Source organism: Patella vulgata, chromosome 2, assembly GCF_932274485.2.
Source record: "Patella vulgata chromosome 2, xgPatVulg1.2, whole genome shotgun sequence".
Classification (NCBI taxonomy): Eukaryota; Metazoa; Mollusca; class Gastropoda; family Patellidae; genus Patella; species Patella vulgata.
The window spans coordinates 65,665,100-65,692,102 of NC_065880.2; the positions used below are offsets into that span (position 1 = coordinate 65,665,100).

The following is a 27,003-nucleotide window of genomic DNA, read 5'->3' on the forward strand; positions in this document are numbered from 1 at the left end:
CATTCCGATTTTCTGAGTCTAATTCTGAATTCCGATTTTACTCTTTATAATTCTGTTTTTTAAAATTTATTGGAAGAAATTTATTATATTTCATTCCTGACCTTTTTGATTGATAAAATCCCTCTCGTTTTATTTTTACACTGACGACTGTATCGGCATTCTCGCTGTTTGTTGTGAATCTGTTTATTGTAGTATGAGTTGCTAAAACAACGAAAATAGTCGAGAACATGTGTCATGTTTTCCTTGTGATTAATATAAAATGGAATAAGCTATTATGTCTGGACTAATCAAGATCAAAATGTCATGTGGTTATTTCCGTCATTTGCCGTGTCTAATTTGCATAATTCGCGGTAAAACGACGGAAATAGCCGAAAACATGTCTCCCGTTTTTATACGCCTACATTGAAATGTGGTCGTATATTGTCGTCGCTCCCGTCCGTCCGTCCGGCGGTCCGGCATCCACAAGCAATTGGAGGCTAAAGTTAATATCCGATTGACTTAAAATTTATATACAGTGTTTAAGGCCGTGAGACGAAGAAGCCTATGGATTTTCAGCGATTTCCAATTATTGCTGCCAGAGTTATGGCCCTTGATCACTTCAAAAAATCTTGTGGATGCTCTAGAGGCCAAAGTTGATATCCGATTGACTTTAAATTTATACACAGTGTTTAAGGTCATGAGACGAAGAAGCCTATTGATTTTCAGCGATTTTCGATAATTACTGCTAGAGTTATGGCCCTTGATCACTTCAAAAAATCTTGTGGACGCTCTAGAGGCCAAAGTTGATATCCGATTGACTTTAAATTTATACACAGTGTTTAAGGTCATGAGACAAAGAAGCCTATTGATTTCCGGCGATTTCCGATAATTACTGCCAGAGTTATGGCCCTTGATCACTTCAAAAAATCTTGTAGACGCTCTAGAGGCCAAAGTTAATATCCGATTGACTTTAAATTTATACACAGTGTTTAAGGTCATGAGACGAAGAAGCCTATTGATTTTCAGCGATTTCCGATAATTACTGCCAGAGTTATGGCCCTTGATCATTTCAAAAAATCTTGTGGACACTCTAGAGGCCAAACTTAATATCCGATTAAGGTTTAAGGTCATGAGCCGAAGAAACCTATTGATTTTCAGCGATTTCCGATAATTACTGCCAGAGTTATGGCCCTTGATCACTTCAAAAAATCTTGTGGGCGCTCTAGAGGCCAAACTTAATATCCGATTGACTTTTAATTTATACACAGTGTTTAAGTTCATGAGACGAAGAAGCCTATTGATTTTCAGCGATTTTCGATAATTACTGCCAGAGTTATGGCTCTTGATCACTTCAAAAAAATCTTGTGGACGCTCTAGAGGCCAAAGTTATTATATCCTATTGACTTTAAATTTATACACAGTGCTTAAGGTCATGAGACGAAGAATCCGATTGATTTTCAGCTATTTACGATAATTACTGCCAGAGTTATGGCCCTTGATCATTTTGAAAAATCTTGTGGACGCTCTAGAGTCTAAAGTTAATATCCGATTGACTTTAAATTTTATACACAGTGTTTAAGGTCATGAGACGAAGAAGTCTATTCATTTTCAGTGATTTTCAATAATTACTGCCAGAGTTATGGCCCTTGATCACTTCAAAAAACCTTGTGGATGCTCTAAAGGCTAAAGTTAATATCTGATTGACTTTAAATTTATAACACAGTGTTTGAGGTCACGAGGTGAATAATCCTATTGATTTTCAAAGATTTCTGATAATTACTGCCAAAGTTATGGCCCTTGATCACTTTGAAAAATCTTGTGGACGCTCTAGAGGCCAAAGTTAATATCCGATTGACTTCAGATTGATACACAGAGTTTAAGATCTTGAGATGAACAAGTATATTGATTTTCAATGAATTTTTATGACTTGGAACAGCTAAATCCATGATACAATATTAAAAGTTTTGTATACAAAACGTTAGCATGGGGCAGAACTTTATAAAAACCAAACAAATTCTAATGGTTTTCTGAGTTGTTGCTCTTAATCAGATTTTAGTGTATTATAAATGTTTCATTACCGAAAAAAGTAAAAATATGCGACAACTCTTGTTGACTGCCCGGACGATTTAGCTGCTGTGGGCGTATGTTTCGTTGCCTGGCAACCTATCTTCTCTATTATTATTAATATAAAATGGAATAAGCTAATATGTCTGGACTAATCGAGATTAAAATGTCATGTGGTTATTTCGTCATTGGCCGTGCCTTATTTGCATACTTCGCGGATATTATTTGCTTCACGGATATTATTTGCTACGTGGAGCCATTCTCGCATACACTCGTACAGTACACGGCGGGTTTACCGTTAGTTGCCAGTAACGTTGTTAGCCATATTTCCTTCTGACTTGATAAAAAATGTTTTCAAGCTGTTTTCCATGTGTAAAAAAAAAATTACAATTATAAATAAAACCCAGTATAAATAATTTACAACTTCTACTTCCGTGTCGGTCGTCAAGACAAACAAAATGGCTTCCAAAACAAATGTCAGACAAAAATACCTGGATAACTTGATTTTGGATCTAGTCATAACTTCATAAGTGTTTTAAAAAGACACATTGTTGAAGAAATGTGAGATTTATAATTTATTTTAAGGTTAAATAATATGAATATTATTACATTAAACTATTTTAAACAGTACAAGTCTTATACAGTAATTATGTTTTAAGTAGCCTCTTACAATTCACAAGACAATTTGAGAACATTTTTGTGTACATCAAGGTCAATATTTATTGTCAACTTTGAGCAAAAATATTAACTGGGATTTTTTTCTTTCTTATCTCGAGGCCTGGGTTATTTAGGACTACCCCTTTAACTAACATAGTTTATATACTTAATGTCGATCCCAACTAAGCACATAGCTAATGGTAATCTATTATCTTCACTTAACAACAAATTTAGGTCATGCCTACATGTAAATGACCAAAAGCATATATGCATACTTTCGTATATAAATAGGTAAAAAAAAACTCAGATTCATGGACCTAAATCACCAGCTGTTTTTATCCAATAATACAAGGTACTGCTTTAAATAGGTGCTAATTTCTCAAAATTTTCTTGGGGCCCTTAGGCGGGCCCTTCAAGCCTCCGGGGCCTCCAGCGCTCACGGTGCTTCGCACCTATCGAATTTGGACCTGGGGTCATTGCTCTACCCTCAATACAAGACATTCTGATTTTCAATCTCCTCAGGTTGGCATGTATGTGCGTTGTGGACCAGGACGTTGACGGTCACGTGTTGATCCAGTAACTCGAACACGTTCCACCAACCTTACAATAGTGGACTGATGACAATTGAAGTGTCTGGCAATAGCACGTGTAGACATGCCAGTCCTGGACATTCCCATGGCTTCATTCCGTTGATTTTCAGAAAGTCTTGGCATCTCTAGCTCGATTCCTTCACACGTCCAACAACAAATTATGAGTTACGACAGATGAATGTTTCACAGTTCATGTACTGCAAATTAAGTTGAAAACATGCTTTTAAAGGGCTCACACACAATGCGGTACGTGAATATTGGGGTTTTCATGTGCATCTCGTGCAATTTTTTTTTGTGCACACAGGCCGATTTTTTTTCGCGTTCGGGAGCATTGTGTGAAACAAAAGTTCATAGTATTGCATAATATTATACATACAAAACCACCTAGTAAAAAAATATTTGCGTTTTCCATGGCGCTCAGTATATAATTAATGGTGAGAATGCAGTGAGATGTGTAGTGAATAAAAATAAAAGGCACTCAAGTGTTTAATAATTTTCTATTTATTTCTTTGGATCTTCTTCATCTGGAACCATTTTCCTGTATCTTCTAAAACGAACAAACTTATCTTTAAAACTGTTTATTGACCTATAACTTATAAGAACTTTTACTTACCTAAAACAGAAAGAAAGAAAAGAGAAAGTATAATTAATGTTAATAATTGTATTTGTTTATTGTTTTAGTTTCGTGTACTTACCGTTTGTTACTCTTGTTGTGTCGTGCGTTCGTTTGAGAATCGTTTAACTAAGATACAATTGTTACTTGTTTATTTATTCTTAATTGTCTTCTACATTCTGGTTTCATGCTACCTGTCTCCATCTTTTCTTTAGGATCACTCATTTCTTTTTGTTTACAGTAGTTATCTCCCTTATATCAATAACAACATTGTGATTTGACAATCCTACAATCCTCCTTAATTTAAAGTAAAACTATATCTTTAAAGTTTTAACAATACACATAATAAATGTATTTAAAATAATCTTAAATTTTCATACTTTGAAAATATAAATGTTCTTTTAAATCAACTTCTTTTTACTGAAATTGTTCAATCAACAGTTAAAGATACATTATGGGAGATTCGATAACGAGTTGGCAGTTCTCACTATAATAGTTAAAAACTAGATAACGTAAAGGCAATTTGCTGAAAATTTCATTCAAAATGATCCACTATGAACCAAAAACTAAGCGAATGAAATTTCTGCCTAGCCTCGTTCATCATTACTAAAGTCAGTACGATAAACAGCATGGTGTCGATTATCTATTTAATCGTTTAATCAAGAAGGAAAGTTATGCAGTAAATCGGCTCACAATCCACTTAGATCGCAGGCTAGCGAGGCCATCTAAAGTTGATTATGGTCTGGATAAGTTAATTAATGTCTTTAATAATTTAGATAACATTTCAGGCCTAAAGAAAGACCTGCAATAGACAGATTTAGCTCTTGCATAATATATGTTTAATAATACACAAAATTATTATCTCTATTACTTTTTTTTACTCTTTTAGATTTTCTCACATTAAATGAATCTTTATTCTTTGATGCTGTAACTTTTTCTTTAGGTTCTGGCAAATCTACTGTCATATCACTATCTAATAAAATGTCATAATTTTCAATAGGTACTAGTCTTAAAAACTTTACATTTCTAATATATTTAACTCCAGTTTCTGTATTCACTATTTCAACAGTTTCATTAGCAATAAATTTAAAAATAACATATTTTACACTATTAAAGTTTGATTGTAATTTTCTTGGATTTAAGTTCGCCATATATACTATATCACCAATTTTAAAATTATGTGATGTCGCATTCCTAGGTTTATCAGTGTAATCTTTCATTTCCTTTGATAATCTTCATGATGTTTTAACACTTTCATTTGATCAATATTCAATAACATCCTCTTTCAAACTTGGAATTTTAGTTTTAATGTCTCTTGATAATGATAATTTTTCTGGTGTTTCTCCAGTTGACCTGGTAGGAAATGATCTATATAAATATGTGGTATATCAAGGTTGTAGACCCTCTAGAGGCCACAATTTTTTTCCGATTTTGATGAAACTTGAAATGCATGTTTATAGCCCAAAGATCTTGGTTACTTTCGATATTTGCGCATATCGGATCGTAACTTCCTGAATTATGGCCCTTGATTCTACAAAATTTAGAAGTCACAATTTTTATCCGATTTAAATAAAACCTATGAATATATCATTGTTACACACTAAGATCTTGGTTCCTTTTGACAATCGCGCATATCCGAACTAATTAAGTGAGAGTGATAAAACTTGGTGTATAGTTTCATTACATCAATACCTTGACTAAGTTCGATGGTGAGAATTTTCAGCTTAGGCTAAGGAGCGATAAACAATTTGATTGGCCAAGACTTTGAAACATAACTCTGCTTTTAAAGATACATTATGGGAGATTAGCTAAAGACCTGGCAATTATCTTTATAATAGTTAAAAACTAGATAATGTCAAGGCAATTTGCTGAAAATTTCAGTCAAATTGATCCACTATATGAACCAAGATTTTAGCGATTGAATATTGTGGACACTCTACAGGTCACAATTTTTATACGCCCACATTTTCATGTGGACGTATATTGTCGTCGCCCCTGTCCGTCCGTCCGTCCGTCCACAATTGTTTGTGGACTCTCTACAGGTCACAATTCTTATCCAATTTTGACGAAACTTTAAATATAGGTTTATCCCCAAAAGATCTCGGCTGCTTTCGATATTGGCATGTATCGGATCGAAACTTCATGGATTATGGCCCCTGTTTGTACGAAAAATCGCAGTTTTAGCTTGTGGACCCTATAGAGGTCACAATTTTTATCCGATTTTGTTGAAACTTGAAATGTAAGCTTATAACCCAAAGATCTCAGTTCCTTTCGATATTCGCGCACATCGGACCGTAACTTCCTGAATTATGGCCTTGATTGTACTATTATATCACCGTTAAACCCTAAAGACGGCTAAGTTCGAATTTCATGAAAATCGGCCCAAAACTGACAGACAAAATAGCCGCCCTTCGTTCTCAAATAGCGTAAAAATATGGTATATCAAGGTAACTATCGAACCGTAACTTCCTGAATTATGGCCCTTGATTGTACGAAAAATCACGTTTTAAGCTTGTGGACCCTATAGAGGTCATAACTTTTATCCGATTTAAAAAAACGTATTATTATATCACCGTTACACCCTAAGGACGACTTAGTTAGAATTTCGTGAATAATTGGCCCAAAATTGACAGACAAAATGGCCACCGTTCGTTCTCAAATAGCGTAAAAATATGGTATATCAAAGTGGTGGACCCTATAGAGGTCACAATTTTTATCCAATTTTGTTGAAACTTGAAATGTAAGTTTATAACCCAAAGATCTTGGTTCCTTTCGATATTCGCGCATATCGGACCATAACTTCCTGAATTATTGCCCTTGATTATACGAAAAATCGCGTTTTTAGCTTGTGGAACCTATAGAGGTCATAATTTTTATCCGATTTAAAAAAACGTATTATTATATCACCGTTACACCCCAAGGCCGACTGAGTTCGAATTTCGTGAAAATCAGACCAAAATTGACATACAAAATGGCCGCCGTTTGTTCTCAAATAGCGTAAAAAATGGTATATCGAGGTTGTGGACCCTATAGAGGTCACAATTTTTATCCGATTTGGTTGAAACTCGAAATGTAAGTTTATAACCCAAAGATCTCGGTTCCTTTCGATATTCCCGCATATCGGACGGTAACTTCCTGCATTATGGCCACTGATTGTACGAAAAATTGTGTTTTTAGCTTGTGGACCCTATAAAGGTCATAATTTTTATCCGATTTAAAAAAACGTATAATTATATCACCGTTACACCCTAAGGACGGCTGAGTTAGAATTTCGTAAAAATCGGCCCAAAATTGACAGACAAAATGGCCGCTGTTCGTTCTCAAATAGCTTAAAAATATGGTATATCAAGGTTGTGGACCCTATAGAGGTCACAATTTTTATCCGATTTTGTTGAAACTTGAAATGTAAGTTTATAACCCTAAGATCTCGGTTCCTTTCGATATTCCCGCATATCGGACCATAACTTCCTGAATTATGGCCACTGATTGTACGAAAAATCCTGTTTTTAGCTTGTGGACCCTATAGAGGTCATAATTTTTATCCGATTAAAAAAACGTATTATTATATCACCGTTACACCCTAAGGACGGCTGAGTTAGAATTTCGTAAAAATCTGCCCAAAATTGACAGATAAAATGGCCTCCATTCGTTCTCAAATAGCGTAAAAATATGGTATATCAAGGTTGTGGACCCTATAGAGGTCACAAATTTTATCCGATTTTGTTGAAACTTGAAATGTAAGTTTATAACCCAAAGATCTCGGTTCCTTTCGATATTCCCGCATATTGGACCGTAACTTCCGGAATTATGGCCACTGATTGTACGAAAAATCGTGTTTTTAGCTTGTGGACCCTATAGAGGTCATAATTTTTATCCAATTTAAAAAAACGTATTATTATATCACTGTTACACCCTAAGGACCGTTGAGTTAGAATTTCGTAAAAAACGGCCCAAAATTGACAGACAAAATGGCCGCCGTTCGTTCTCAAATAGCTTAAAAATATGGTATATCAAGGTTGTGGAACCTATAGAGGTCACAATTTTTATCCGATTTTGTTGAAACTTGAAATGTAAGTTCATAACCCAAAGATATCAGTTCCTGTCGATATTCACGCATATCGGACCGTAACTTACTGAATTATGGCCCCTGATTGTACGAAAAATCGTGTTTTTAGCTTGTTCTCTATCCATCTCTCGAAAATGTGGGCGTATCCTGCCTGGCAGCCGCTGGTTATCCCATTTCAACGAAACTTGAAATATAGCTTTATCTCCCTAAGATCTTGGTTCCTTTCGATATTGGCATGTATCGGACTGTAACTTCATGGATTATGGCCCCTGATTGTACGAAAAATCACGTTTTTAGCTTGTGAACACTGTAGAGGTCACAATTTTTATCCGATTTTGTTGAAACCTGAAATGTAAGTTTATATCACAAAGATCTCGGTTCCTTTCGATATTCGCGCATATCAGACCATAACTTCCTGAATTATGGCCCCTGATTGTACTAAAAATCGAGTTTTTAGCTTGTGGACCCTATAGAGGTCATAATTTTATCCAATTTAAAAAAAAACTATTATTATATCACCGTTAGACCCTAAGGATGACTGAGTTCGAATTTCGTGAAAATCGGCCTAAAACTGACCGACAAAATGGCCGCCCTTCATTCTCAAATAGCATAAAAATATGGTATATCAAGGTTGTGGATCCTATAGAGGTCACAATTTTTATCCGATTTTGTTGAAACTTAAAATGTAAGTTTATAACCCAAGGATCTCAGTTCCTTTCGATATTCGCGCACATCGAAATGTAAGTTTATAACCCAAAGATCTCAGTTCCTTTCGATATTTGTGCATATCGAATGGTAATTTTCTGAATTATACCCCTTGATTGTAGGAAAAATCACTTTCTTTTTAGCTTGTTCTTTATCCATCTCTCGAAAATGTGGCCGTATCCTGTCTGGCAAATGCTGGTTAGCTTGTGGACCCTATAGAGGTCATAATTTTTATCGGATTTAAAAAAACGTTTTAGTATATCACCGTTACACCCTAAGGATGGTTGAGTTCGAATTTCAAAACTGACAGACAAAATGGCCGCCCCTAGTTGTCAAATAGCATAAAAATATGGTATATCAAGGTTGTAGACCCTCTAGAGGTCACAATTTTTATCCGATTTTGTTGAAACTTGAAATGTAAGTTTATAACCCAATGATCTCGGTTCCTTTCTATAGTCGTGCATATTGAACTGTAACTTCCTGAATTATGGCCCCTGATTGTATGAAAAATAGCGTTTTTAGCTTGTGGACCCTATAGAGTTCATAATTTTTATCCGATTTAAAAAAACATTTGAATATATCACCATTACACCCTAAGGATGGTTAAGTTCGAATTTCATAAAAATCGGACCAAAACGGACAGACAAAATGGCCGTCTCTCGAACTCAAATAGCTTAAAAATATGGTATATCAAGGTTGTGGACCCTCTAGAGGTGACAATTTTCTTCTGATTTTGATGAAACTTAAAATGTTAGTTTATAACCCAAAGATCTTGGTTCCTTTCGATATTTGCGCATATCAGATTGTAACTTCCTGAATTATGGCCTGTGATTTTACGAAAAATGTGGACGTATCCTTCATGGCAGCTGCTGGTTTGATTTAATTATGAATGGAAGTTGAACAGCAAATTGGAACGTAATCCAATGATTGCTCGATACTTTTGAAAAAAATAAATGCATACATGCCAACTATTCCGATTTTGTCGGAATCATTCCGATTTTCTGAGTCTAATTCTGAATTCCGATTTTACTCTTTATAATTCCGTTTTTTAAAATTTATTGGAAGAAATTTATTATATTTCATTCCTGACCTTTTTGATTGATAAAATCCCTCTCGTTTTAGTTTTACATTGACGACTGTCTCGGCATTCTATTGTTTGTTGTGAATCTGATGGCGATGCCAACTATTCCGATTTTGTCGGAATCATTCCGATTTTCTGAGTCTAATTCTGAATTCCGATTTTACTCTTTATAATTCCGTTTTTTAAAATTTATTGGAAGAAATTTATTATATTTCATTCCTGACCTTTTTGATTGATAAAATCCCTCTCGTTTTAGTTTTACATTGACGACTGTCTCGGCATTCTATTGTTTGTTGTGAATCTGATGGCGATACTGTTTATCGTAGTATCATTCGGCAAACCTCGACAGATTCTACGCATCTAATAGGGTACCGGACTCTCCCGAGGTTTGCCGAGTGATCGTAGTATGAGTCGGTAAAACAACGAAAATAGTCGAGAACATGTGTCATTATTATTAATATAAAATGGAATAAGCTATTATGTCTGAACTAATCAAGATCAAAATGTCATGTGGTTATTTCCGTCATTTCCGTCATTTGCATAATTTGCGGTAAAACGACGGAAATAGCCGAAAACATGTCTCCAGTTTTCTTGATTGTTATTAATATAAAATGGAATAAGCTAATATGTCTGGACTAATCGAGATTAGGCCGTGCCTAATTTGCATACTTGGCGGATATTATTTGCTTCGCGGAGCCATTCTCGCATACACTCGTACAGTACACGGCGGGTTTACCGTTAGTTGCCAGTAACGTTGTTGATTCTTCCTTAGCCATATTTCCTTCTGACTTGATAAAAAATGTTTTCAAGCTGTTTTCCATGTGTGAAAAAAACAAATTACAATTATAAATAAAACCCAGTATAAATAATTTACGACTTCTACTTCCGTGTCGGTCGTCAAGACAAACAAAATGAAACAAATGTCAGACAAAAATACTGGGAAACTTACGGCAAAGAATTTCCAGTAACCATTACGTCCTCGCGTAGAGGCGACGAATTCGAATTTTATTTAGTCTGTAGGAGTGATTTATGTGTTGCTTACGGTGGTATTACGGACATTAAAAAACATTTTGAAACTAAAAAACACTTGAGCAACCAAAAGCATATATGAGGATAATGAACACTTTCGTATAAAAATAGGTAAAAAAAACCTCAGATGCATGGACCTAAATCACCAGCTGTTTTTATCCAATAATACAAGGTACTGCAAATAGGTGCTAATTTCTCAAAATTTTCTTGGGGCCCAAACCCCACGCCCTCCAGCGCTCATGGTGCTTTGCACTGATCGAACTTGGACCTGCGGTCCTCGCTCTACCCTCAATACAAGGCATTCTGATTTTCAATCTCCTCAGTTTGGCATGTATGTAAATGTGCGATTAATTATTATGTGTCATCTATTTATTTTGGGATTTTGGTGAGGGACATCAGCCTCACTGTTGGCTTGTTTTAGCTTGTTCTCTTGTTCATCTCTTGCAAAATGTGGGCGTATATCTTGCATGGCAACCGCTTGTTCCTTATGCCTTCCAAACGGTTAGGTAACAAGTTTGTTGACTTTCTAATCAAGAAGTAATAATCTTTGACTCATCGACTGACATCAAGGGGATTAAAATTTCTGACAAAGTAGAAACCACAAATTGTTTTCAGGATTAAGATATTAAGGAAATCGGGTAGATTAAGGAAGTCAATCAAGGCAAATTAAGTAGTTAATCAATAAAGGTAGGTGTGGTACACAATAAAGGGGTCGATCGCTTAATTACTTAATCAGTCCCGCCAGTAAAGTAAATATATGGGGTAATAGTTAAAATCCTCAGTAAAGTAAATAGATCGGGTATTTTGAATACGATTCACCATATCTTGATGTTCAATAGGGATATATTCCCGGTCAGATGTTTGCAAATTTGAGTTGGACATGTCTGGTTTATACAGGCGAAATTTTATTTTTTCAAACTTTGTAATATTGTTTTATAATAAGCTTAGTGAGCATGTGAATCGTAGACATCGAAATACATGCAGAAATTGGTTATTTTCAGGGACATGATGATGAAGTTTTTGTACTAGAATCAAATCCAATAGCACCTCATATATTTCTCAGTGCTGGTCATGATGGTAAAGTTATTATATGGGATATCTTAAAAGGACACAAAATTAAAAGTTTCTTCAATATGGTAAATAAAAACTTAAATTTTGAATTATTTACACACCAGATCAAATTATATGTTTTTACTATCTTGCACAAAGCAAGAAGGTACAAGATGGATATTGAAGTGTGCTCCATCACGGTTTTGTTTCCGCATTAAATATGAGACCACTCATCAACCTACCAGTATTCCAGTTGTCTTGCCCTTGGCCTGCAGATTTAATACCTTAAAAAAAAAAATGCTGTCACTCCCCATCCTCAATTGCTTGTCTTTGCTCTAGAAACTAAAGTTATCATCCAGTTGAAATTTGTATACAGTAGCTAAGTTTATGAGACGAAAAAGCATGTTGATTTTCAGAGACTCCCGATAATTACTTTATCCAGACACTCTTTTAAGAATTCAAAGTGAGCTGGTTGGAACTCACCTTGAAAATCCAAGGCGAGTCTTATTTTTGACAGGTATTGGAAGATGACCTTCTGTGGTGTTACGTCAACCGCATCTCCACTTTATAAAATCCAAAATCCATGTATTTCATATGATATTTTCTGTTGTGTGTGAAATAGCTTTATTTAACGTTAAAATATATCTGCGTTACACAATGAGTTCAAATTTAGTGATAATATATCTGAAACTTCACGTCAAAATGTTAAGGATCAAAATATCTCTGACGAGTTTGATTTTTGTGCTCATTTAAATTATTGGGGTCATAATTTGACAACCTATTGATAACAGCGTTCCTAACACTTTTTGTATTATTATTTTTATACGCCCACATTTTCATGTGGACGTATATTGTCGTCGCCCCTGTCCGTTCGGACGGACGTCCGTCCGTCCGTCCATAATTTGGTTGTGGACACTCTACAAGTCACAATTCTTATCCGATTTTGACGAAACTTGAAATATAGGTTTATTTCCAAAAGATCTTGGTTCCTTTCGATATTGGCATGTATTGGATCGAAACTTTATGGATTATGGCCCCTGTTTGTACGAAAAATCATGTTTTTAGCTTTTGGACACTATAGAGGTCACAATTTTTATACGCCCACATTTTCATGTTGGCGTATATTGTCGTCACCCGTGTCCGTCCGTCCACAATTGTTTGTGAACAGTCTACAGGTCACAATTTTTATACGATTTCAACGAAACTTGAAATATAGTTTTATTACCCTAAGATCTCGGTTCCTTTCGATAATCGCATGTATCGGACTGTAACTTCATGGATTATGGCCCCTCATTGTACGAAAAATCACGTTTTTAGCTTGTGAACACTGTAGAGGTCACAATTTTTATCCGATTTGGTTTAACCTTGAAATGTATGCTTATAACCCAAAGCTCTCGGTTCCTTTCGATATTCGTGCATTTCGGAGCATAACTTCCTGAATTATGGCCCCTGATTGTATGAAAAATTGTGTTTTTAGCTTGTGGACCCTATAGAGGTCATAATTTTTATCCGATTTAAAAAACCGTATTATTATATCACCGTTACACCCTAAGGACGACTGAGTTCGAATATCGTGAAAATCGGCCCAAAACTGACAGACAAACTGGCCGCCCTTCATTCTCAAAAAGCGTAAAAATATGGTATATCAAGGTTGTGGACCCTATAGAGGTCACAATTTTTATCCGAGTTTCTTCAAACTTGAAATGTAAGTTTATAACACAAAGATCTCGGTTCCTTTCGATATTCGCGCATATCGGACCGTAACTTCCTGACTTATGGCTCTGATTGTACGAAAAATCGCGTTTTTAGCTTGTGGACCCTATAGAGGTCATAATTTTTATATGATTTAAAAAAATGTATTATTATATCACCGCTAAACCCTAAGGACGGTTGAGTTCGAATTTCGTGAAAATCGGCCCAAAACTGACAGACAAACTGGCCGCCCTTCATTCTCAAAAAGTGTAAAAATATGGTATATCAAGGTTGTGGACCCTATAGAGGTCACAATTTTTATCCGATTTTCTTCAAACTTGAAATGTAAGTTTATAACACAAAGATCTCGGTTCCTTTTGATATTCGCGCATATCGGACCGTAACTTCCTCACTTATGGCCCCTGATTGTACGAAAAATTGCGTTTTTAGCTTGTGGACCCGATAGAGGTCATAATTTTTATCTGATTTAAAAAAACGTATTATTATATCACCGTTAAACCCTAAGGACGGTTGAGTTCGAATTTCGTGAAAATCGACCCAAAACTGACAGACAAAAATACCGCCATTCGTTCTCAAATAGCGTAAAAATATGGTATATCAAGGTTGTGGACCCTACAGAGGTCACAATTTTTATCCGATTTTGTTTAAACTTGAAATGTAAGTTTATAATCCAAAGATCTCGGTTCCTTTCAATATTCGCGCATAATGGACTTTAACTTCCTGAATTATGGCCCCTGATTGTACGAAAAATTATGTTTTTAGCTTGTGGACCCATTAGAGGTCAAAATTTTTATCCGATTTAAAAAATCGTATTATTATATTACTGTTCCACCCTAAGGACAGTTGAGTTTGAATTTTGTGAAAATCGCCCCAAAATTGACAGACAAAATGGCCGCCATTCGTTCTCAAATAGCGTAAAAATATGGTATATCAAGGTTGTGGACGCTATAGAGGTCACAATTTTTATCTGATTTTGTTGAAACTTGAAATGTAAGTTTATAACACAAAGATCTCAGTTCCTTTCGATATATGCGCATATCGAATTGTAATTTCCTGAATTATGGCCCTTGATTGTAGGAAAAATCACTTTCTTGTTAGCTTGTTCTCTATCCATCTCTCGAAAATGTGGGCGTATCCTGGGCGTAGACCCTATAGAGGTCACAATTTTTATCTGATTTTGTTGAAACTTACAATTTAAGTTTATAACCCAAAGATTTCAGTTCCTTTCGATATTCGCGCATATCGGACCATAACTTCGTGAATTATGGCCCCTGATTGTACGAAAAATCGTGTTTTTAGCTTTTGGACCCTATAGAGGTCATAATTTTTATCCGATTTAAAAAATCGTATTATTATATCACCGTTACACCCTAAGGACGGCTGAGTTCGAATTTCGTGAAATTAAACCCAAAATTGACAGACAAAATGTCCGCCCTTCGTTCTCAAATAGTGTAAAAATATGGTATATCAAGGTTGTAGACCCTATAGAGGTCACAGTTTTTATGTAATTTTGTTGAAACTTGAAATGTAAATTAATAACCCAAAGATCTTGGTTCCTTTTGATATTCACGCATATCGGACTGTAACTTCCTGAATTATGGCCTCTGATTGTATGAATAATCGCGTTTTTAGCTTGTGGACCCTATAGAGGTCATAATTTTTATCCGATTTAAAAAAACGTATTATTATATCACCGTTACACCATAAGGGCGGCCGAGTTCAAATTTCGTGAATGTCGGCTCAAAATTGACGGACAAAATGGCCGCCATTCGTTCTCAAATAGAGTAAAAATATGTTATATCAAGGTTGTGGACCCTATAGAGGTCATAATTTTTATCCGATTTTGTTGAAACTTGAAATGTAAGTTTATAACCCAAAGATCTCGGTTCCTTTTGATATTCGCGCATATCCTGCCTGGCAGCCGCTGGTTTTTGTGTGTGTGTGTTTTGCAAATGAGATTTCTCAGAATCTAACCATAGGTTCTATCTGAAACTTTGACCTACCCACTAAAAAATATCATCGGATCTTTGTGAAATTTATATGCATTATTTACATTAGTGGAACCATGAAGCCTATTGAATTTCAGCAATTTACAATAATTACTTCTAGAGTTATGGCCCTTGTTTCACTTTGTTAAACCTTGTTAATGCTCGATTGATGAAAGTTATCATCAAATATGTATGAAATTTATATGCATCAGTTAAATTTGTGAAACAGAGGTCTATTGAATGTCAGCAATTTCCGTCAATAATTTCTAGAGTTATGGCGAATTTTAAACGTTTCAATGACAAAAGTGATCATGTGATCTGTATAAAATTTATATGCATTATTTAAATTAGTAAAATGAAAAAGCCTGTCAAATTTCAACAATTTCTGTAAATTACTTCCAGAGTTGAGACCCTTGTTTCAGTTTGTTGAACCTTTTAATCCCTCAAATGACAAAATTTATAATATGATCTGTATAGATCTGTCTTGTAAAGGAATAAATATGTGATAACCCTTGTCGACCGCTCGGACGATTTAGCTGCTGTGGGTTTCGTTGCCTGGTAACCTATCTTTAAATTGGCTTTCTCTGAAATAAAGTTTGGCAAAGTTATGCGTTACATATAAGCATGAAATGTATTTAGTAGGTTTTATTTGATCTTCAGCAAAAAAAGGTCGTCGTTCTATAATAATAAAAAGAAATAAAGAGTTTGAATTATTAGTTTATTTTCACGTTTTGACTTGCACAATAGACATATTGTTAGCTTCTGACACATGTGTATTAATTCTACAAGCCTTCTGTGTCTATTGCCCAAGATAATCGCACTACCCTTCAACCCAAAATGCTTTCTATAGATCCCATATTATGTAATATATGATTGGTGCAATACCGATGCTGTTAGTCTTAATTACGAAGACATTTATACAAAAGGATTTAATCAGGGTAGGGAGTCGATGTGTACACATGTAAATCAGATGCGTGAGATTTATCATTCGTGCATGTGTTGTCAGTGTGGAAAATACTGTTTTAAATGGATAAATAAATACACGTTTTATGATTGTGGACGAAACGGTATGTGCATCTCAAGAAAGCTTTGCTTCGAAACCGTCCCGTTGCCATTAAAAATCCAACATCTGTTTCACCGTAGTGATCTTGAAAAATAATCCCCGGATAATGACAGGCATTACAGATACCTGCCGTCGTATGAATCCTGAAAAATAATATTTCACCGTATCGCAACAGGTCAGTACTAAAACTAACACTTATTACAGTATTTCAACATTGTGCGGCAAAATAGACATTCAGCGGCTAAACTAAACACATCGTAATATCTGAACAAAGCATGTGAAATTAGATGTTTGACAACAAAATTGAACACCTCGCGTATTTGGACACCTTGACTGATTTTAATCACGGCTTGGGAACTTGAACGGTCCAACGAATTATTGAACAGAAAATATTGTTACAATTTACACATAACTTGTCTGCCTCGAAAATCTTTCTGTTATGAAGAGCGGGAATAAAAAGCGGGAAACTAACTCATTTGCATAAGGTGTATACAAAGAACATACAAGGACTGCACATGGTATGTCCAAACAACAGACGAGGAAAGACTACAACACAAAGATCATTATTAACATAATGTTTATTTGTGTTCTCCGTTCTATATCAAATACCCTTTCCCCAGCACCAAAAAGAACAAACAAATAACGGATGGTGTACAATGTCATTTATTTAATGACTATTAAAATGGATTATGAATTTAGCAATATATAAAAGTATTTAACATAATATAAATATATACATTAAGAATAAAAATAAACTCATAATTCCATCCTAGAACTTTGGTTGGGCTTAACAATTTAATGAATGAATGGCCAAACACATCACTTCTCGTGATGTCGTGCCCAAAACCAAAAAACACCATCCGAATTTTCATCTGAGAGATTAAAATTACAAACACAACACAAATGAGAAATAATATTGATGGACATTGTACAAAAACTAACCACACTGCGTCAATCGGCCCACTTTGTACTTTCTAACAAATGACAAAAAGCCTAAGCCTAAACAAGTTGCAAATAAAAGGAAACATTATCAATCGTAATATATAACATGCATAACAATAAAAGATAGGTGTGTCACTTGTCAGAGAAACCTAAAACCCACTTAAGCCTACGATGTCAATAGCTGGATAAAAAATACAAACATAAATACACTAAAACAGCTCATGGATAAAAAGAAATATGCGTTGGGCATCCTTCACTTTACTGGTTTCATAACTAAGAGAAAAAATCTGCCAGTCAACCTACGTTGTACTGGCTTCATCAATAAGTCATCTCAGCCTACGCTGTACTGACTTTAACATCGCAATATACAAGGAAAAAATTAAAAACTCGCTTAAAATATAATAACACGCGTCATTCAGCCTACAAATATGTACATAAAATCATCTAATACAAGAAACATATAAAACATGGGTTAGTCAGCCTACGTTATACAAGCTTCAGCAATTCAATTACAAACACCGGTGTCAGTCAGCCTACGCTGTACTGGCGATGACGATCGTAACATAAATGAAGACAATCACAAAAATATGCATCAGTCATTAGTGAATACACACATAATAAAGTGAATACACAATAGGAAAATGATAATAAAATGCCAACCCAGTCCTTACTAACATAAATGACCCTAAACCCCGCAAATTCAAAAGTATATTTGGTCTACATCGACAAAACAGGAAGGCGGATGTATGATTTAACTGCAGAGCTTTTCCAGCGACCCATTTTTTGGATTGCCTCTTCTGAATGGCCCTGAATAAATGCGGTTGTTGCTGCACCAATTCTAAAGGAATGCAATTTGTATAGGCTAGTTGGCAAACCCATGAATGTCAAAAGTTTTTGCAACGACGCATTAACAAAGTTATATGTAACACAGGTGGAATTAGAAAACTGAAATAACGGGCCTGAAGAATGGGGGCAACGTTTCATGTATTGGAGCAAACAATACGGTGCACAAATAGGATTATGTGTACCCGAAACACATTTACAATAAATAAAAAGATACATAGGGGATGCTGTTGTTTTATGTTTAAAATTCTCCATAGCAATTTGAAGGAAAGTGAGTTTATTATGATCAAAGGAAAACTGTACCTTTTGGGTTAGAATGATATTAGCAACTGAAGAGGTAGTTTTGAAAACTAATTCACCGAGTCGAAAGAAACCAGCAAACGCTAGAGAAAAAACTGCTCGTAACAAAACACAATGAATTTCCAAAGATATAACTATAGGAAGAGCCTGAATAATTCGGGTCAAAATTTCTGAAGTAATTGGCAGGCGGGATTGTAAAGGGACATGCATTTTACGGGCTCCCTTTAAGAGATTTTTCAACAGAAAGGAATTAATTGTGTCGGGGTAACCTAACAATTTTTGAACAAAGGCAAGGACAGATGCGTGTGATGCTATGGTACTTGGTGCAAAACCTGAATCAAACATATGAGCAAAGTAATTAATAACAAGTTGATTAGGAAGAGGGAAGCAAGGGGACAACTGTCGTTCCTTACAAAAATCGACAAACCTCACCCATGCTCGGAAATAATTTGCTTTGGATGATGGGGTCAAAGCTGCACCAATTAATGTAAGTGCTGTTGGAGTTAAATCTTCAAAAGATCTTGATTCAAAATTTGAGGGTTGGTCTCTAACCATGGAGCCCAATGTCTGGCTTGCTGAAATTTAAAACGGGACAGACAATCAGCAACCAGATTTGATTTGCCTTGAATATGTTTAGACCTGATTAGTATATTATATTTTATCGCAGCTAAAATTAAACGACGGATTAACTTCATTAAATGTGGACATTTGGAGGTTGCTTTGTTGATAACAAACACAACACACTCATTGTCAGATAACACAAGCAATTTATGATTTCGCAATAAGGGACCCCAATGTTCAATTGCAAGCACAATTGGAAAAAGTTCCTGAACGTTAATACTCATAGTCTGCATTTGTGGAGGCCATGTGCCGTAAAACCATTTGGAATTCAACACCGCTGCATAACCCTTGGACGATGCGGCATCGGTGAATAACTTCAAATAATCTGACGCCAGCCAGGCATCACTCATAAACATGCATCGACCATTAAATCCCTGCATAAACTGGTGCCAAATCCTAATATCAGCTTTGGCTGAGTTATTTAATCTTACTTTGTAGTACGGCTTAGCAACCCCGATGGTAAGGTCATACAGTCGGCGAAGGAATGTACGTCCCGGAACAACTACCAACGTGACAAAATTTAGAAGGCCTAGCAGGGATTGGAGTTGTTTAAGTGTCACTTTACGTTTATCTAGACATTCAGACAAAGCAGCTCGAACTTTGATAACTTTTTCGTCCGGTAAGCGACTCACCATTTGAATAGAATCAATTTCGATTCCATAAATGGTTATTGTTGTTGTGGGATTAACAGTTTTGGAAGCTTTAATGGGAATATGTAAATATTGGGTAAGACTCATAAAATTTTGCAAGGAATCTGCACAAACGGAAGTGTTAGGTGGGCCAATAAAGAAAAAATCATCAATCATGTGACTAATAAATGAATTGTATTTGGTTTCCATTACCCAATGTAACGCTGTACTGAATCGCTCAAAAGTCTGGCAACTCATATTGAGGCCCATTGGTAAACACATGTCCGCAAAATAATAATGTTGTCCTTCCACCTCGACGGAGAAACCCAAAAGCTCATAATCATCAGGGTGGATGGGCAATAACCTATACGCATTTTGAATATCAGTTTTGGCCATGAGTGCACCTCGACCATGTTGCTTAACCAGGGAAACGACTGTGTCTATGGAGTCATAATGCACTTCGGTATAGAAAGGGTCGATTCCAGAATTTACAGAATTGCCCAGGGGAAATGACAGATCATGTATCAGGCGAAACGTATCTTTCTCCTGTTTGGGAATCACTCCAAGAGGAGAGCAACGTAAATTTGGAAATGGGGGTTCTAAAAAAGGGCCCATGATTCTCCCGGCTAGGAGCTCATCATTGATTTTCTTAAAAAGTATTTCCAGATTTAAATAACAAGATGAGTGATTCCTAGCCCAGGAGAAAGCCCGTTGTCCAACATATGGAATCCTGAAACCAGAAACAAAACCTTCATACAAAAATTTTATCTCATTTTCGTTGTAACCCGACAACACTTCCTGAAGTCTACTGGGGTCGATTGGTGTTGGCACCTTTACTTGCGGGTGGATTGTCTTTACGAAATGAGTACCGAGATTTTGACACTGGCAATCCTGTTTTGGCGTGCGGTTGTTTGGATGGAAGCTGTGTAGATGAAGAAAATAAAGGAGAGGATGAGAGTCGTGGCGGAACTGTATTCTGAACCGCCGCAATGTGCGATGGCATATTTGTGAACGTAGCGGGTGCAGAGGTAGGTTGAAAGTTCGCTCTGGCAGCTACAGCTGTCTGAGGACGAGAACTAGGCATGGATGGATAGGAAGAGGCAGCATATGAGGCTGGGTTCATGTAAGTATGTTCCACCCTGGTCCCATTTAAGGGAGGACTCCTAGGACGAACATTACCATAACGTGACGTTTGGTTTGCTGTAGCATAACAACGAAATGCAGGATGTTTGTATCCACAGCGACTACAAACATGTGAAAATTCACAGCGTTGACGCTTACATCCAGACATTCTGTTATAACCCCAACAACTAGGCCCCCGACCACCAGAACCCTGGTTGTAGGAAGCTTGGGAGGACACAGGCCTGAGAACCGAAGCACTAAACAGCGTGGTAGCTTTTAGCCAGAAATCGGCATGCATTATATCCCAAGGGTAAGGGCTTGATTGGCGTAACATTCTAAAATTAGTATCGTAATAATTAAACGATTTCCCGCCATAGGTCTGTGCTAACTCAGATATCAAAGATGAATATACTAACAAACTGGACGCCATGTGCGGATTTTTTAGAATCATGACGTCCATGAACACGGCAAATGCTTTCTGCCATTGATCAAACGAAAGCACTTTTGATTTAGGTGCAGATGAAATTTTTAATACCGGTTCTTCATTAAATTCCGAAATATTTAGTGCAAACTGAGTTTGCACAGGCCCAGGCAAGAGTAGAGCAAAATCTACAAATCTATCCGCCCAAATATCTTGGCGGAGTTTATCAGATAAGTGACGAGACACCGACATACCTGTACCCTGCATGTGTGGATGTTGAGGCACAGTGTCCAATAGTTGTGGCTGGGGTACAGGGCATTGAAACAATTGTGCTGCGTTCACAGAAAAAATATTCGGATCTGTAGAAACAGCTGATGGTTCATTGATGGAGGTTGAAGTTGATGGTTCTGGCGTGGAGGTAGAAGCAGTGGTCGAAGATGAAGATCCCTGAGTGGAGGTACACGTAGTAGCAGGAGGTGTGGGAACTGATGCAGGTGCCGGGGGTACCATGACCAAACCCCTTCGTAGCAATTTTTTGATTAACAACTCGGTGATCCGCTCTTCTGCGGTGGTAATCATAGGAGTGGATGAATCCTCCTCACTGTCTGAAGCGACGGGTTCAATGGGCGATTGCCGCTTTCTTTTTGACATCTTGTGACTGCAAAAGAAAAAACACAATTAACTCACACTGCCTGGAAAAATTGCAACTGTCGAGTTGCATCTAACAACCGACAACTCGGGTAACAGTTAAGCAATTCCCAAAATACATGGGTTATGCCAACAAACAAGTCTGTTCTACAAACAAATCAGTTTGTATAATTCAGATATCATCAGTCTGCTTAATCCAAAAACCTGGACTAAGCCAACAGACAAGATTATGCATAGACAAGTTCAACAGACAAAACAGTCATATAATATTCAATTCATCAGTCTGTATAAGACAATTTCAACAGACAAAACAGTCATATAATTTCCAATACATCAGTCTGTATAATCCAAAAACATGGACCAAGCCAACAGACAAGTTTATGCATAGACAATTCCAACAGACAAATCAGTCATATAAATTCCAAAACATATCAGTCGGTATGCCAAACACATGGATTATACTACCGGTATGAGGATTTGCATCAAATTACATATCTATAACACACTGTATGATTGTAAATTATAGAAAGTGGCTACTAACCGGGAAATACCAACGAATATGCCGCAATAACGCATCCCGGATGCTGCGCATGAATAACAGATTGCCCACTGTATTGGACAAGTGAATGCCGTCGTTGGTGTAAATATGTTGCCTTGGTTGCCACAACCCAGCTCGATGTCGCCAAAAACTCACATCAAAATTAGCCGCATGGCATAGTTCCATCAAATGTAAATTAGTGGATTTAATTGCATTATTAAATCCCTCGAACGGCTCAATAAATCTTGGTAACAGCTGGCTGATAATTACACATTTGGGGTGATGCCGAGTCATAAGCAAAGCGGCAAAATTTAAAACAGCGGAGGCTACTTCATATGGCAAAGACTCGGGTGATTCAATATCGTTCGAACCTAAATGTAAATAAATGATGTCTGCCTGTCTAAATTTGCTGCTCTCTGCCGCCCGAACCAGTCGTCCATGCGGGTCACTTCGGACTCGCAACCCGCCATGACCCCAACAACGAACTTGGCACAAATTCCCATCCAAATCTAAATTTGAATGTCTGTAAGTAGTTAAAAAAGTATTTAAACGCTTGATATACGATGTACCATAAATCACTATTTTAAGTGGGCTGGACAATACCCGATGTTCAATATGAATGTGTTTATTAACTGTAAACAAAGCGTCAGGCTTAACCGATGTGGCCGTATCACACGCCATGATGGATTCCAAAACGAGGCAGCCACAATAGATAAAGAAAACGATTCTAAAATCCTATTTGTTCGATTACGTTACGAAACACATCGAAAACGCTTTAACAACATAAATCTAAAACGTGCAGAACTCACGATCAGCATAAACAAGCACTAATACACCACTAATACACCAACCACACACTGTATTATTAGAAAATATTGTTACAATTTACACATAACTTGTCTGCCTCGAAAATCTTTCTGTTATGAAGAGCGGGAATAAAAAGCGGGAAACTAACTCATTTGCATAAGGTGTATACAAAGAACATACAAGGACTGCACATGGTATGTCCAAACAACAGACGAGGAAAGACTACAACACAAAGATCATTATTAACATAATGTTTATATGAATAATTGGACACATAGTAGAAATTAATGCTATTTACGCTAGATTAAACAGTACCAATGTTACAGTGACAGTAGGACGTTAAACCCCATTTCACTAGATTTATTTCTAATTATTATTCAGATTGAAGGTCAGGGTCATGGAGCAGTATTTGATTGTAAGTTTTCACCAGATGGTCTTAGAATAGCAGCTACAGATTCACATGGTCACCTTCTTGTCTTTGGTTTTGGTGATGGATATAAATTTAAAAAGGTAAACTTTAGCTAGATACAAGTATAATCAATTGAAAACTTGCTTGTTAAAAGGCTAACAAGTCATCAGATGTGAAGTCGCATATATAGGGCCTGCTAGATGTTCACAGTTGTGTAGTTCTACATTTGTTTATTTATGATTTTAGGTTCCACAAGAACTTTTTTTCCACACTGATTATCGTCCTTTAATCAGAGATACCAACAGTTATGTATTAGATGAGCAGACACAGCAAGCACCTCACTTAATGCCTCCACCATTCTTAGTAGATATTGATGGTAACCCATACCCACCATATTTACAACGACTAGTACCCGGTAGAGAAGAATGTGCAGCAGATCAACTTGTACCTCATGTAGCTTATAATGAAGATGGTAGGTTCTAATGCTTAATTTCAATATCTTTATGTTTATTGTAGCTTTTGGTTAAAACAGTTCCTTAAAGATACATTATGGGAGATTAGATAAAGAGCTGGCAGTTCTCACTATAATAGTTAAAAACTAGATAATGTAAAGGGAATTTGCTGAAAATTTCAGTTAAATTGATCCACTCTGAACCAAGATTTTAGTTAATGTCTAATTAATAATTAAGATAACATTTCAAACCTATAGAAAGACATGCAATAGGCACACTTTTTGGGACACAATAACTCTCTTTCTAATTGGGCTAGTATGTTCAAACTTGGTGTATATGTTTATTAAGTCAATGCCTTGAAGAAGTTTGAAGATGAGCATTTTCTGCTTAGGGTAAGCCGAGATAAGCAATTTGATTGGTTGATGCTTTAGGACAAGATAACTTTAGTTCTAATTAAAAGAGAGTGATGAAACTTGGTGTATAGTTTCATTACATGAATACCTTGACTAAGTTCGATAATGAGCATTTTCTGCTGAGGGTAAGCAGAGCGATAAGCAATTTGATTGGTCGAGACTTTGAAACACAATAACTCTCCTTCTTATTGAGGTAGAATGTTCAAACTTGGTGTCAGCGTTTATTAGGTCACTGCATCGATGGAGTTCGAAGATGAGCATTTTCTGCTTAGGGTCAGCAATCTGATGAATTCTTTGGGGCACGATACCGTTGGTTATAATGAATTGAGAGTGATGAAACTCTTAATATAGATTCATTATATCATTACCTTGACTAAGTTCGATGGTGAGAATTTTCTGCTTAGGCTAAGGAGCGACAAGCAATTTGATTGTTCAAGAATTTGGAACATAACAACTCTGCTTTTGATTGAGGTAGAATTTTTAAACTTGATGTAGATATTCATTAGGTGAAAGTCTTGACTAAGTTCAATGATTAACATTTCGAGCTAAAGCCAAGCAGAGCTAAGCAATTTCATTGGTCGATGCTTTGGGACAAGATAATCTAGATTCTATCTGGTAGAGAGTGATGACACTTACTGTATAGTTTGATTGCTCGATACTTTTGAACAAAATAAATATGCGATTAATTAATGTGTCATCTTTTTTGGGTGAATTTCGGTGGGGGACATCAGCCTCACTGTTGGCTTGTTTTAACCATAATGAAGAAACCTGTTGAAAATTAAGGACGGTTCAGACAGTAGGCTGTTGATTACCAATAAAATGAAAATATCAATGAGATCTCTGATGAGTTTGGAATTGAATGTAATTGCCCTTTATATTCATAAGATCTCAAAGGAAGTTCAAATTTCAACTAGATTTAGCAATTATTTGCAAAGTTAATGGGCTCAGCTTAAAATTTGTCTAAAACTTATTGTTTATACAACAGTCTACATTTGCTATCAGATTTTAGTGAAACATCTAGAATGAAATTCAACTAGATTCTTCTTTTACCATACTGTTCTTGGTGATACAAATTTGTCATGGCTTAACCCATGCTTATATGTACTCAGAATATTTAATTAAGAAAACAAAATCAAAATACTAACGCTTGATAATGTCTGGCTTGGATTCATTCAGATTTAAGGCCCATCAATCAAATTTTTGCGGACACCAAATTTTGGCATGCTTATTACATAGTAAATAGCATAGATCAACGAAATTCCAATTCCACCTTGCTTTGTATATACTGAACAGAATTTTTTGACTGATATTCCTAATTAGAGCTTCACCTTTCACAATATTGTATTTTGCATGTGATTCATAGTGCTAACATGACGCAGCTTGTCAGATTATAATATTCTTGATATCTCGGAGGAGTACGAATCTCAACAAGATTCATCATGTATTTCTAAAGCTATTGCTCTTGACCTAGACTTTATGTTATTATATTTTTAGGGCTATCTCAGGTTATTGGAGAAGAAGAACCAGTGCCAGAAAATGTATTTGTAGAACATGGTGGTGGTGCCCTTCCTCCCACAGAACAACCTGCTGCTGATGTAGCTGCTGCTTCTGTTGGAAGTCATGGAGAAAGACAGAGTATTGATGCTATGATAGAAAATCTACAAAGAGAACAGGATCAGCGAGTGGCTAGAGCTGGGGGTGAATCCCTCGCTTCTCCTCCGCCTGCTGGTGGTTCACCTCGTGCATCTACATCTAGACATCAGTCAGGCCAAGGCAAGTAGATTAAAAGCATATATTGATAAGTTATTAAGAGTTTGCAAATTGTAGAATAGTCAAGATGAGTATAAATCATGGATAATAATAGCAGTATCTACAGCTGGTCAAGACAGCCATTGCAATCACTCAAATTCATGTTTAATAAATGCTTTGGTTAAATTCTCATGGCAGATCCATGTTTCTGAAGCTTTGGTAAAATAGGATTGTTTGTTATTATTACTTTAAGGTTTAGTTGGTATGAGACGCAGTGGAGAATTAGAAGGTGTTAGACAATCTTTAGAAAATGTTTTACAGAGAGCTACACAGAGTGATATAGCTGCTTTAAGTCGTCGAATATTTGTTCGAGGACTAGATCCAGAGGTTCTTAGGTAAATATGTGATAACAACATGTTAAATTTGTTTAACTTTTATTTTGAATTGCTCAATCTGTGCTTGAATATTTGGTCAGTTTGAATTTGTTGTGCATCAGACCATAACTTTTTGG

The 27,003-nt window shown here is 36.2% G+C and overlaps 1 protein-coding gene across 2 annotated transcripts in view; it reads left to right on the forward strand.

The window, feature by feature from the left end:
* Positions 1 to 27,003, forward strand: part of LOC126811146 (bromodomain and WD repeat-containing protein 3) — a 274,126-nt gene that overhangs the window by 87,310 nt on the left and 159,813 nt on the right. For both annotated transcript variants that reach the window (XM_050536628.2, XM_050536629.2), the window contains exons 13-17: positions 11,786 to 11,920; positions 23,851 to 23,979; positions 24,125 to 24,350; positions 26,238 to 26,516; positions 26,746 to 26,887. In XM_050536628.2, coding sequence (XP_050392585.1) covers positions 11,786 to 11,920; positions 23,851 to 23,979; positions 24,125 to 24,350; positions 26,238 to 26,516; positions 26,746 to 26,887 — 911 coding nt within the window. The remainder of the gene's footprint in view (positions 1 to 11,785; positions 11,921 to 23,850; positions 23,980 to 24,124; positions 24,351 to 26,237; positions 26,517 to 26,745; positions 26,888 to 27,003) is intronic.